The sequence below is a fragment of the Lynx rufus genome, unplaced genomic scaffold (genome assembly GCF_022079265.1).
Source record: "Lynx rufus isolate CCGP_SWC_20201006 ecotype Redwood Valley unplaced genomic scaffold, mLynRuf1.p SCAF_8, whole genome shotgun sequence".
Classification (NCBI taxonomy): Eukaryota; Metazoa; Chordata; class Mammalia; order Carnivora; family Felidae; genus Lynx; species Lynx rufus.
Window position 1 is genome coordinate 89,196,836 of NW_025814896.1, and position 12,836 is coordinate 89,209,671.

At 39.7% G+C, this 12,836-nt stretch overlaps 1 protein-coding gene across 1 annotated transcript in view; it reads right to left on the minus strand.

Annotated features, from left to right (window-relative positions):
- EXOC6B (exocyst complex component 6B) overlaps positions 1-12,836 on the minus strand; it is a 612,716-nt gene that overhangs the window by 149,032 nt on the left and 450,848 nt on the right. Inside the window, exon 20 of the mRNA XM_047067750.1 lies at positions 7,551-7,624. Within this exon, the coding sequence (XP_046923706.1) occupies positions 7,551-7,624 (74 nt within the window). The remainder of the gene's footprint in view (positions 1-7,550; positions 7,625-12,836) is intronic.

The following is a 12,836-nucleotide window of genomic DNA, read 5'->3' on the forward strand; positions in this document are numbered from 1 at the left end:
TTGAGAGGTTAGTATGAAGTGAGACAAAGTTTCAGCAGTTCTAGAATAGACTTTCCTCCAATCAACCAAGGGCATTGGGTAAATCCCAGAATGTGTTACATATTACTGGCAATTCCTTCTATAAATTTTCCATGGCAGCCCAGTTACATAAGGAAAGATACCTGATTTTCAGTGGCAGCAGCAGCATCTATCTCAGTGGCTGAAGACCTTATCTACCTGTGCCCCATCCTGTGTGTGCTGATCTAGCCTTGGCTTACATGAGGTCATAAGTCTAGCTCGGTGGAGTCTATTCTCAGAAACGTTCCTATCTCTGTTTTTTACAGAACCAGACCAAAGGCATAAGCTTTCCCCAGCTCGGGAACAGGAATCATTTGCGGTCAGAGATTCCTTTGAGGTTAAAGGTATCACCCTGGTGCTGTCAAAATAACATGGGCACAACAATTTTGTCAAAACAACCAGAAAACCCTACTTTCAAAAACCAAAGGACCACCCTCTGAAGCGTTTCAAGATGGCCATCTTATGTATGCCAGGCTGCCAAATCACAGCTACAGGTTCTTTTCTGAAAGCCTGTGTATCGGTGTACAACAGACTTGGGCTGGCCCTGGGGATTTGCAGAAAGCTCTGCGGCTGTCCCTAAAACTGACCAATACAGCATCAATATAAAAAAGAATCAAAATCGAGACCAACTGGCAACCCCTTGGATGCAGTTGTTTTATTCCCAACTACACCACTAGAGTCACTATAATAGTGCTAGGGACAGTGTCCAATGAATGAATGAATACTTCTGATTTAGGGAGGTCTATAAAGTTTGCTTGCTTTATCTATGTTAAAACATGGACTAGGGTCTGTAGGAACTTTTAGTACCTCTGTCTCAGCAAAGAGATTTGTGCAGATAGTCTGTTATTATTACTTTATCTTCTTCCAACCACCAATGCCTTTGGGATAGGATGACTCTGGATTTCATTTCTGAAATGACATTTAACCACATATACATGCTACCACACCAGTAGTGCAGATGATCTTTTCTAAGATAATGTGCTTAATGGCTTAAACCATTCCTTCTGACCCCTCCATCCACATTAGTCATAGTAATGGCATCTTCCAATTCCATGAGTTATCGAGCTATTTGATTTCTGAACCCTGGCGCAGATGACTCCCAGTTTTACTGGCCACTATTTATTCAAGATCATACAAATCTGAAGGTCAACAGAATATTTCAGGTGAGCACTTGGGAGAGTAGTTCTACCTCCAGCGTTACTGGCCCATATACTTCACTACCAGAGGATTTGAGGATTTACACACCACTCTATTTTCCTCCACCTAGAACATCCTTTCACAAAAACATCCCCCTACCAACTCTCCCCACACCTCTCATTTTCTCCACCATGACTCCTTGGCAACTGCTCAGTAAACATTTAGGAAAACTATAGGCCATCCCCCGCCCCCCACCAAAACCTCCAGGTTACATCCCAGCAAGTTAAAAACCAGTATTAAGAAGTACATGTGGGAAATGACTTTCTTCCTGTTAAATAGGGCTTAACCGTTGTGACGAAATGTAGAAGATTGCCACCTGAGGCCTTTTTAAGATGTAGGCCCGCCTTACCCTGATGCAGGCCTCCTCTGTAGTTTCCTAAAAGTTAGGGGTTGTTTAGACTGGCTAGGGAGAAACCTTAAAAAAAGAAATTCTATTGACTATATATCATCTTGTTATGTGCGGTATCAGACAAATTCAGTTTTTCTATCAATTGGTATTCTACTGAGGCTAACACGTAAGTGGTTATTAAGCAAAGTTAAGATCTTTCCACATGAGCCTAGATCAGTAGAGCAAAGGGGGGATGTTCCTCTTAGTGGGAGTGGTTGTTCATTAGACTTGGGAGCAGAAAAAAGAAGAAAAGTAGGCAATATGATTCAAAAACCAAAAGTTTACTGAACAGAATGAAGACAGGCTGGGAAACAGGAAGGGCAGTTCTGCATAGTTAGTTTCTGAGCTGTTCCCAGGTTTCATACCTGACGGAGCGGACGGTCCTGATTTCACTTTTACGCCTCTAACACGAACATCAGAATTCTTTCAACGTCTCCAAAGAAATATACAACTATTTCTCTTAGGTCCTAGACTTGTTGTTAAGGCAAGTTAAGTGCCTGCAATGGAAATGCACCGTGTTTACTTTAGTCAGAAGGTTTAGAAATTGGGGAATAACTGGCCTAGAGGGAATGTCACCAGCTCCATCTAAAAAAAGCCGCAGATATCTTGGGATGGCTTTGCTGTTTGAGAGTCGTTGCCAACAAGCTCCATTCAGGAGATCTGATGCAATGTCACAACCTAGTTCATTCAGCTCTATAAAAACTTAGTATATCGGAAGTAAGCAACAGTTGGGGCCAAGGAACAGAAAATAATGTGATGCTACTAAAGAAAAGAATCCACTCAAACCTTTTCCTGTTGGTCAAATATGTACGGTGAACAGCTGGGAATTAAATGAGTAATATAAATAATTAATTATCTAGGGAAGTTACGATTCCCTCACAGTGAATGTAACAGAAATGTGAAATGTTTCAGGGTAGCCTACAATAAGCAGTGTTTGCTGAGAAGGAGAAGACATAAACAAAACCAACCAACCAAACAAACAAAAAAACAGGTCCATGAGGAAGCTGAATAGTAAAAGTAAGAAATGAAGAAGAGAAAGTAAGAAATGGGGTTTTAAAAAGATTAGTCTAAGACTTAAAAAAAAGGAAAGATAGTCTAGATCCTAGTTAAAACAACTCCATATATGTTTTTAAACAAAACTTAAAACTGGCTATTCTCTATGCTTAAAACACTTTCCTCCCTCACCAATGCCTGGTTTCTATCAGTTGAACTTTCCACTATTTTAATGCAGTATTTTATAACTACTTAGGCTCCCGAAGACCTCTCCACTCCATGGCCTCTTTCTGCAATTATAGATGCATAGTTTGTATAAAGGTCTTATATCCCAACCGGAGAATAAACTGAAGTTGATTTCCCCGCTCTTTGATTTTGGGCTGGCCCTGTGACCAGCTCTAGCCCATAAGATGTGGTGGGAACGATGGCTTGCCAGTTCCAAGTGTAGACCTTAAGGGGTTTGCATATTTCCCCTTGCTCTCTTGAAACCTACCAATACGCCATGTGATTACGCCTGGGTTAGGCTGCTGGTGGATGAGAGACCACATGGAGCAGAGAAGAGTCAGTCTAGCTAAGACGCCCTAGACCAGGCAGTTCCTAGTGAATCTAGTACCTGACCTCAAGGTGTGAGTGAGCCCACAGAACCTATCCTAATTGCTCATCTGTAGAAACTTGAGTTAAATAAATGATTCTTCTTTTAAGACAAGGCATTTGGGTGCTTTGTTATGCAGCAAAACACAACGAAATAATTGAAACATATGTAATAGCTTCATCCTTCCAATGTAATGCTCACTACAGACTGACTTATATTAAAATTAAGTATTTGCTGATCACTTCTTTGCTCCTGGAGGTCAGAGACTGTATGATATTCACTTCTGTATTCCCACAGCACCGGGGTTGTGCTCTGTTCACGGTAGGCACTCAGAGTTTGACAAAATAAGCTGAAATGAAAATCAACGGAAGTTCAAATTCTAATATACATTAGTATTATCTACTGAATGCTTAACAAAAGAAGAAAAACACAAACCAGAGTACTGGTAGAGAATCCAGTCACTACTGAGAATCTGCTATGGACCTTGTATGGTAATTCCCAATGATGAAACATTAAGGGCTGGCAGCTACTAGTACTTGGAGTGCATATGCCACTTCAGGATAGCTAATAAGTGGGCCCTTTAAGTTGTCCTTGTCAAGATCTAACATTAACCCGAAGTTGGATTTTGATAGCGATTCACACACATATTTGAACACATGAATGTGAAGTCATACTGCAATCCTCCTTTTATGGACTTGGGACATTTAGTGGCAAAGGAGATTTTGATTTGCACTAATTCACATTATCATTAACAGCAGGTTTTCTAAGCCTAGCAGTCTGACAAATGAGATTTGCACATAAATGTACATTAACTATGAAGTGCTGTACGCATATAAAATATCATGAAAGCTTGTGTAGTCAAGATGTCATTTCACTCTTCCTTAAGAAGTAGGAGACTGAGAATAGACAGGACAGGTGGGAAAGGATGAATCGTTTTGCTATCCGTATCTAAATTGAGTCCTAATTGAATTTCTATAGCTTTTAAATGACACTGTGCTATTACACTCTATGCAGAGATGATCTCATCAAATATTCTGTGTTTTGATTATTTTAAAATTATTCACTTGACAGTGTCTGAAACACTCTAAAGCAAGGCAACACAAAAGTACGATCAGAATGAACATGCTCATAAAGCAGTGAGGCAGATACAGTCAATGACAGTAAAAGAACACCCTTGCTGCACTGTAACCGTGGTGCTTTGCATGGGTGCACACCCCAGAACTTGCCCTAACTTTAACTTCTTCCTTTAACTTCTGCCATGCCTGCTTAATATTGTTACGTCAGACTCAGAAAGAACATGATGATTAAGTCAGTCACTAAGCTAGAAAACTGAATCAGGATCTAATGAGGTTTAGACCGGTTAGAATGATAAAAATCTGTGTTGTTAACAATGTGAAAGAAACACATAGACCGAAGAGAGTAGAGTCTCCAATCTGTTCCGTAAAATCGAATGTGTGAGGACTCCTTGAGGAGTGGGTCTCAATGCTATACATGTGATAAAGACTCAATTGCTAGCAGAGAGGATGCTCAATAAATCAGGAGAGGAAGCCTGTCCCCGAAATTGTGATGCATTAATAAAAACATAAAGAACCAGAGGGTCAGAGTTCAGCGAGACAGATTTTAGCCAACTTAAGAAATATCTTTCTAGGGGCGCCTGGGGGACTCAGTCGGTTGAGCGGCCAACGTCGGCTCAGGTCATGATCTCTCGGTCCGTGAGTTCGAGCTCCGCATCGGGCTCTGTGCTGACAGCTCAGAGCCTGAAGCCTGTTTCAGATTCTGTGTCTCCCTCTCTCTGACCCTCCCCTGTTCATGCTCTGTCTCTCACTGTCTCAAAAATAAATAAAACGTTAAAAAAAATTAAAAAAAAAAGAAATATCTTTCTAATAATCAGGTTGTCATAAGGAGGCCCTTGCTGTCTTGGGGTGGCGAGTTTTCTTCAAGGAGGATACACAGGCACAGTCTGGGTGCTACACATGGTTTCAAGTATCAAGTCAAAGGTTATCCTGCATGATTTTTCAAATGAGTCCCAACCCCCAAATTCCATAATTCTATTATGGGATTCCGAAGGAAACATGCAGAAGGACAACATACTCAAAGGCACTTAATCATGCTTCATTTGAGGTCCAGATATCTCCTTTGGAAACATACTCCCAGGTTTTCTCCTGATAGTTTGAACATCTCCATAGTTCAGAAGAAGTCCCCTTTTAAAAAGATGCTCATTTTAAACAAGTTGTGAGAATAATGAAGATGGACTGCAAAGAGATCAATATTTTCAGAAGAGAACAGGGAGGGATAATTTTTCTCACAATGATTCCACCTACCTGGAGGCTGCTAATAAAGAGCTACAGCCTGAGAGCTGGGGAAGTTTTTCAAATGGTCTAGGTAAGGAAAGTTATTGTTTTAACAGAGACAGAGACAACTGGAAATTAGGTGATTGATTCAATAGGAAGAGACATACTCTTCTTCTTAGTAAAATTTAGGAGTTTTGGTTTCTCCTGCTAAAATATCATAAAAGGAAGTCTGAGAACAGAAATGTAACAGCAAGTAGGAACTTAAGCATAAACACCAGTGCTCACTGAGAGCCCACAAATACTTGAGCATTCATCCCCGGCTCAGATCCACCTTATTTTGGCTGTGTTTTCTAACTTACTCCCTTAGTTAACATTTTCTGTGAACACCAGTTGCTTTCCATAGGGACCAAAAACCACAAACTAGAGAGAATGACCACACTTCCTTCTCATGAATAGTGAGAAAGGAAAAATTTTTTCCTTGGATGTGGCTCTCCAATGAAATTCAGTTTCTGCTTTCCAAGAAAAGCCAATTGGCTCAGAAGTTTCTGAGAAGAAACAAGGGAGAAAATTCCAACAGATAGCACTCCACAAAACCCTAAGGCAAAATCCCAATCTCCCAGTCTCACATCAGCCAAGGGGTTAAAACCTGAATGTCTCAGTTGAGTTGCTGAATCCACAGGTGGAAGGTCATAAGTGTGGAAAGAGATACTCGGCTCCATTTGTGACCATGCTGGGAAAGCCTTTATGTGTACGAGAACCCCCACCTCGGCCCCCAAATATTAAGTTGACACACGTTTCTGGGACGCGGCTTGAATCCTCAAACTTTGGCGGGTCTATAGAGACACAATTTTCTGTTTTCTGCTTAACAGGGCTTTCCAGAATTGTCATCAGATGACAGATTACACCACCCATCCACAAGGATTCAGGGGTAGCTCAGGCCATCCATTATGGGTTAAAAGCTGTTCCAGCATGAATCGAGTCACAGTGGTAAGGAGACTACCAATACAAGGGGTCCTATAGCTTTAAGAAATACTCTGGGCATCTAAAAGTTTTCAGAATGCAAACTATGTCAGCTCTGAAAACAAGAGGCACTGCATCATTATGGCAGGAGAAACAAAGCCAGCCCCCTTTTTAAAACAGACAAAAAAAAAAAAGATTGTTTTAATAGGAGAGAAGCATCAGTCATTGATTCTTACTTCATTCACACTTTCTATCCAACGCCATCCATCTTCAGAGTGAAGAGATGACAGAGCCCGGTTAACTCTCTCCCTCTTTCGGCCCCCGCCCATCCTGTTCCTCTCTACCCAAACCACCGAGCCCTACCAACCTGCCCATTTTGATCTGCAAGCAACAGCCCTAGAGAATGACTCTTTCTAACTGATGGGCTCGCAAAGCTCAGGTATGCCTGACGACTGGCTTTCATCAACACTACTTTAACAGGGTTGCCTGTCAGGTTAGCATGACTGGTCAGGGCCTTTGCTAATCATCTTCTAAAACCACCACTTAGTCACTCTTGGCTGACCACATTCTACAAAGGAGGGGATGGGAAGACTGAAGGCAGCAGGAAAAAAGTCAACAAGCCAAACCAACCATCCAGAATGTAAAATATTTCATTTTTCTTAAATGCTGCTGCCCTCATTATCTACAAACAAAAGTCCCCAGGCAGGCTGTCTCTGCATCAGTGCACCTGCTTAGCATTGGTCTGTGGAGTTATCTTTCTGCTGTGTCTGCAGAAGCCAACTATAGCACAATGGGTCACATCACTTGAGGGTCACTTGAGTCCCTCTACGCTCTGGGTCCCTCCTCCCACCTCCTGCCTTCCCTTCTACCCACAAAACCTTTAACTCCACCATAGCTAAGGATCCCAGATAGCTAAATAAAAGAGGTGGCCTCAAACACAGGGAAAAACCCTTAGGTCTCCAGTGTGAATCGCCAACGCCAATCCCCCTCCCCTCCCCTTTTCCTTAAGACCTGATGGTCTTCAGTCACACATCTTAAAAGAAAAACAAAAAACAAAAACACAAAGACTTACTTGTCTCAAGTCGATGAAGGCCAACTGCAGCGTGTCCTCCTGGAACCCAGGCACCGGGCCGGATCTGGCAAACTCTGTGGGAAAGAAAAGAGGATAAAAAGCGCCTTTAACTAACCATGGACAGGGAGATTGGCAGACGGATGACAGGGAAGACAAGAGAGGCTGGGGGAGAGGAGGACCAAGCTTCTAAGGAGTCATGTCTCTCTCCCTTCAGCTTCTTTGTTTGCCCTTCAAAATTCGTGTCATCAAAACACCATTAATTCCAGCATCCTGACAGCAAGGAAACTGTACTAATTCGACCTGAAATTTATTCCCATGAGCCGCGCTGGGCTTCAGAGTATTTGTTTTGTGAATGGACAAACAACTTGCAAAGGAGGAGGGAGTGGGGGAGAGAAAAAAGTTTTTCCTCTCAACACAATAAAATCTTCAGCTGTGAAACTCTTTTCAGTTCCGAAAGCTATTTATATTTTAGATCGCTGAAGGAATTTTCTAATTTCACGCCTGTCACCTCATTCCCCAAGCATTTATCAAAAAATATTCCCTGCCACATCATTAATTATTCCCTCACTGATTATTTGTATTATCTCATGACTGCATTATTGCCAACACACACACACACACACACACACACACACACACACACACACAAGCAGAAGCTGTCCCAACCCACTGCTTGGCTCCTGAGCAAAGGAGTACTTGCAGATATGAAAAGCCTACCTAAACAAATCTCATGGCAAAAGCTTACGGAACATTTGCACATATCCATCCTACTAGTGTACTCTTTGTCCTTGACTTCTACTTCTATTCCGCTCTCGAAAACTCTTTTTTTTCTCTTCCCTCTACCCCAATTTAGTCTTAGGTCAAAGACACCACATGAATGCTATTTGCAATTTACAGTAGCGCCTTGGGTCCATGCTCAGTTTATGACTCTGGCTTCTACATCGTTAACAAGAAGATAACTGCACGGGCTATAGGGACAGACACTAGTAACAGTTAAGAATGTCAAGTTTTATCGTCCCTAAGCCCTGCTTATTATGAAATCAAAAGGTCTTGTTTAAGCTCCCTACACACACACCCACACCACACACACCACACACAGAGAATGAGAAAATTCAAGAGTTGGACAGTTACTATGTCTTGAATTCTCTCTATAAAGCCAAAGTGTGATGGACATTTAACATCAATCTACCATTTACCTCAAAAACAACTCCAGTATTGGCTCAAAGCAAATATGAAAAGGAATGTTTTCAATTACGTTTTATTCCAGGAACGAATTTAAGAAATTATACAGACTTAGTATCATACTTTTTTTTTGAAATTAAATAAAATCCATCAAGATACCTGCATAAATGCCTGGAAAATTACTTCCAACATCCAGTAGCTGGACAGATTTAAATGATGATTTGTGAACAACTATGGGAATCCCTGTTTTTAAAAAATATTTTCCATCTGGGGCTTCTTAGACAGAATAGGTTTTCATAACATCCTTGCCCCACTTAAAAAAATAATGCTAAACAAAATTGAAAGGGATTATGGAAACATCACATGAAATGAAATTTAACAAAATTTGTTAAACAAAATATAGCACACGTATATTCTACAACTGTACACAAAATATTATTTTAGATATTTCAAGAAAATAACTACTGTAAGTGAAAGGAGATAAACTATAGATAGGATGATTAGCAGCACTGGGTTTCTATTTGCGAGGAAAAGAAAACGCAAATGCTATTTGCAAATTAATTCCATCATATTATAGGCCAAATCATTCAAGTTTCAAAAGAGTAGAATCCTACAACTGTACAAATACTTGAAGAGGGCCATGTTAATGGAAAGCCTGACATACTCCATCCTTCATATCTTACAACAGCCATTATCTGTGCTAACCTTGTATACGCAGCAGCTGCTCAAGTCAGATGTACAACTCGCCCATACTGTGCTCCTACAGAAAGCAGTTCTTTGAATTATAGCCACAGCCACTCTTTTTGACTGCCTTGATTGTCAGTGGTCGGCTTCAATAGGCTTCCCATGCCTGATGGTTTCATCCAAAGTTGCTAGTTTCCCCCCACTGCTCCTGCATGACTCAAGGCTATGTTTCATCACTTGACGTACTAAAGTCCTCTCTGTCAGTAGGAACCTTTCTTGAGTCAAAATATAGCAACTGTCAAGGTGTTCTGCTTACCTACACATGTCCAACTCAATAGAATTACCCCGTGACACAAGGTTGAAATGCTTGAGAGCTGCCTACACATTCTCACCTCTCCTTGTTGAGCATGCTCCCTGGGGCTGACAGATGACACAGACAAAACCACTCAGGAAACCGAGAGTCTCACTTTATAGACCTCATTTTTATGACACACTGAATCTTCCAGGTTCCCAGAGGACATGGTGGCCTTTTAGATTTGCTTTTCCATTTATAAATCAGGGAATCAAAGAGTGATAATTGCTTCAAAGTATGACAGAGTAAAGAGATTCGTTTTCACATATAGTTTATGGAAATGTCTCATTACTGTATATTCAACTTCATGTTTGTATTTTTTCCTCATTGTTTTACATATATAATCCTTGTCTTCTCGTGTAGATAGTAAACTCCTTAGGGATAAGGACCACATCACTGAACCTAACAAGTATTTAAAATACTAGATATTCAACAAATACTCATATATTAATTAAATAAGTTACAAAAACAGCGAGATTCATTAATCATACATCCTCTTCACTGCCAATGAAAATCTTTAGATTGCAATAGGTAACGTGGCCTTATTAATATGAGTACCAATAAGCAGGTTTTAGGAATGTATGGGCTCCCTAAAATTTGGTGCACAATGATTGAAGAGATGGGTTTTGAGGTCATAAATATCAGAATTTGAGCTCGGATACTAGGTCTACGGGCATAGGCAAATTACTTAATCTCCTTAAAGCTTCAATGTCTTTTTCTCAAAAATGAAGAAAACAGTGCATTCTTTATAGTGCTACCATGAGGATTAAATGAAATAACACACATAGAGCAGTTGGCAGAGGGCCTGGCATATCATAATTGATTATCATTACAATTAGTTTTCTGTGTGAATATACAGTTCTCTGGGAAGAAGCTTCCTAGCTTTCACTGAACTCTCAGAGGGCTGGTGACCAAACAAAAGTTAAGAAACACTGTTACACACCCAGGACAAAACAGGAGAATTTATTCAGCTACCATTCAGTGATGAGTTAGTGAGCTGGCACTGCAAATTTGTTTACAGGCAAATATTTAAGTCTTTCACTTAAATGAAACTGAGATGACTAATTAACAGAATGCTAGCCACAGCAATTTTTATTGGTGTTATTTATGAATTTCAAAAAATGCATGAAACAGATCTCTTGCAATGTTTGGATTCAATATACGCTTAAAAACACGGTTGTTCTCTTAGAGTCAATTGTTCAGATATACAAAAAATGTTAACAGCATAAGAAAGTGTGAATATTTTAAATAAATGAACATTTGTAAGCAGTCTGATTTCAACTCTGTAAAATATAATATGCATAGTAAACACTCATTTCATAATGTTAACTGAGGCTGTTGCAGACGGAAAGATTACAAAAGGATTTTCTTCTTTTTTATATTTTATAAACTTTTAAAATGAGTAGAGACCACTTTCATAATCAAAAATAGGAAATAGAACACATGTGCACACGTGCACCAAAATTACCTCGTGGTGCTGATTTAGTAGTACTTTCTCTAGTGACAAGGGATAGGACTTCTTCAAGATTTAGCATTACAGGCAGCCGGGATTGGTCTGCACACCCAAATTCCCAGATGTTGCTTGACAGAAAGAGAAGAAGAAAACTACAAAAAGCTCCAGTCTGTGTAACAGGCCGATGCATACACAAATTCATTAGATGCACACACAAGAAGCCTCTCTTTAACATCACAAATGGAAACCTTCCTTCTTTGGAAATCATCAAAAGAAGTAAAAGTATTCAATTATGACTGAGTGGAACCAATGTACATATGGGGCACAATGGACAAGACCCTTTCTGGACTTGTCTCTGAGTCCAAGATCTGTAGTAGGTTTTCAGTCTCTAAGTGTTTCCAACACCAAGTGTTTCCAAAGCCTGGGTTCTGTAGTGTAGATGGCATCGCAAGACTGTATAAGGTGCTTGCTTTATTTCACAAAGACCCAAACCCAACATTTGACCAGCATGTGTTACTTAGGGACTGAGTCAAGGTTCCAGTGAGGCTGGCAAGAAAGCTTCCTCTTCAAAAATGTGTTCAGATTAGTAGAGCCTACCAGTGATGCATTTTCCAGAGAGCTCTGGCTCTCCCCAGCAGCTCTTTCCTGCCCTTGTACCATCATGGTAGGGACTTCAGAGTTGAAGCTGGTATCAGGGCTTCACTCCAAGACCCAATGTGCAAATGTGAAAAATCTTTTAGTGAGGAAACTGCCAACTCATCAAAGTTTACGAAGGAAATATTTTCATTTAAGAAAATAAAAAGGAGGTATAAAAGTTACAGAAAACAAGGCATATTATTAAGTGAAGGCATAAACAGGGAAATAAAATCACACAAAAAAAGTATTTTACTTACCAAATATTCAACGTTCTTTCATATTCTCCTACACACTTAAATCTATGTGGTTCGGCAATCATTTCTAAAAACAATATTAATTTCTCAAAAATATCCTGTAGGTTTATTTATAATGATATAAAATTACCAAAAGAGAAAAAGAAGGGATTCCACTAATTTCAAAATGCTTTCTACACTTCTTGAAGGCTGATCTTATAATTAACTAACACTATCACTTAGAGAGGGAAGGAAAAAAAAATTTAAATAAACTTTAAAATTATCAGGTACATTCACATTTGGCTGAAGAAAAAAACCATTTTTATAAACACCATAGAATGCTAATTAGAATAAAACGGTAGAGTCAGATTAGAAAGGGCTTTGAGAAATCAAAATGACTGCCTTAGTCTATAATCTGTGTATCTGGATAGGACCTCTGAGAGTTTATCAAAAGCAAGTTGTGAGAAACAGAAAATAAAACTAGTTCTTCTGAAATGACTCTAGGAGAACAATCATGTTTGTAAGGGTATACCGAGTCACAAAATTACAGATCTACTTTATGCAAATTGTTCATGGAACAAGAATAATTTTCAAAAGCAGATGAGCAACAAGATAAAATTTATTTCAGAAAAGCAAAACTAGTACCTTCTCTGGAAAATAGGTAAAATAGCAATTGTCGGAGAAAACCATAATTTGTTTAAATAAGAGGAAGTTGAAAAGACAGTGGATAAAATTTTGACCAGAGG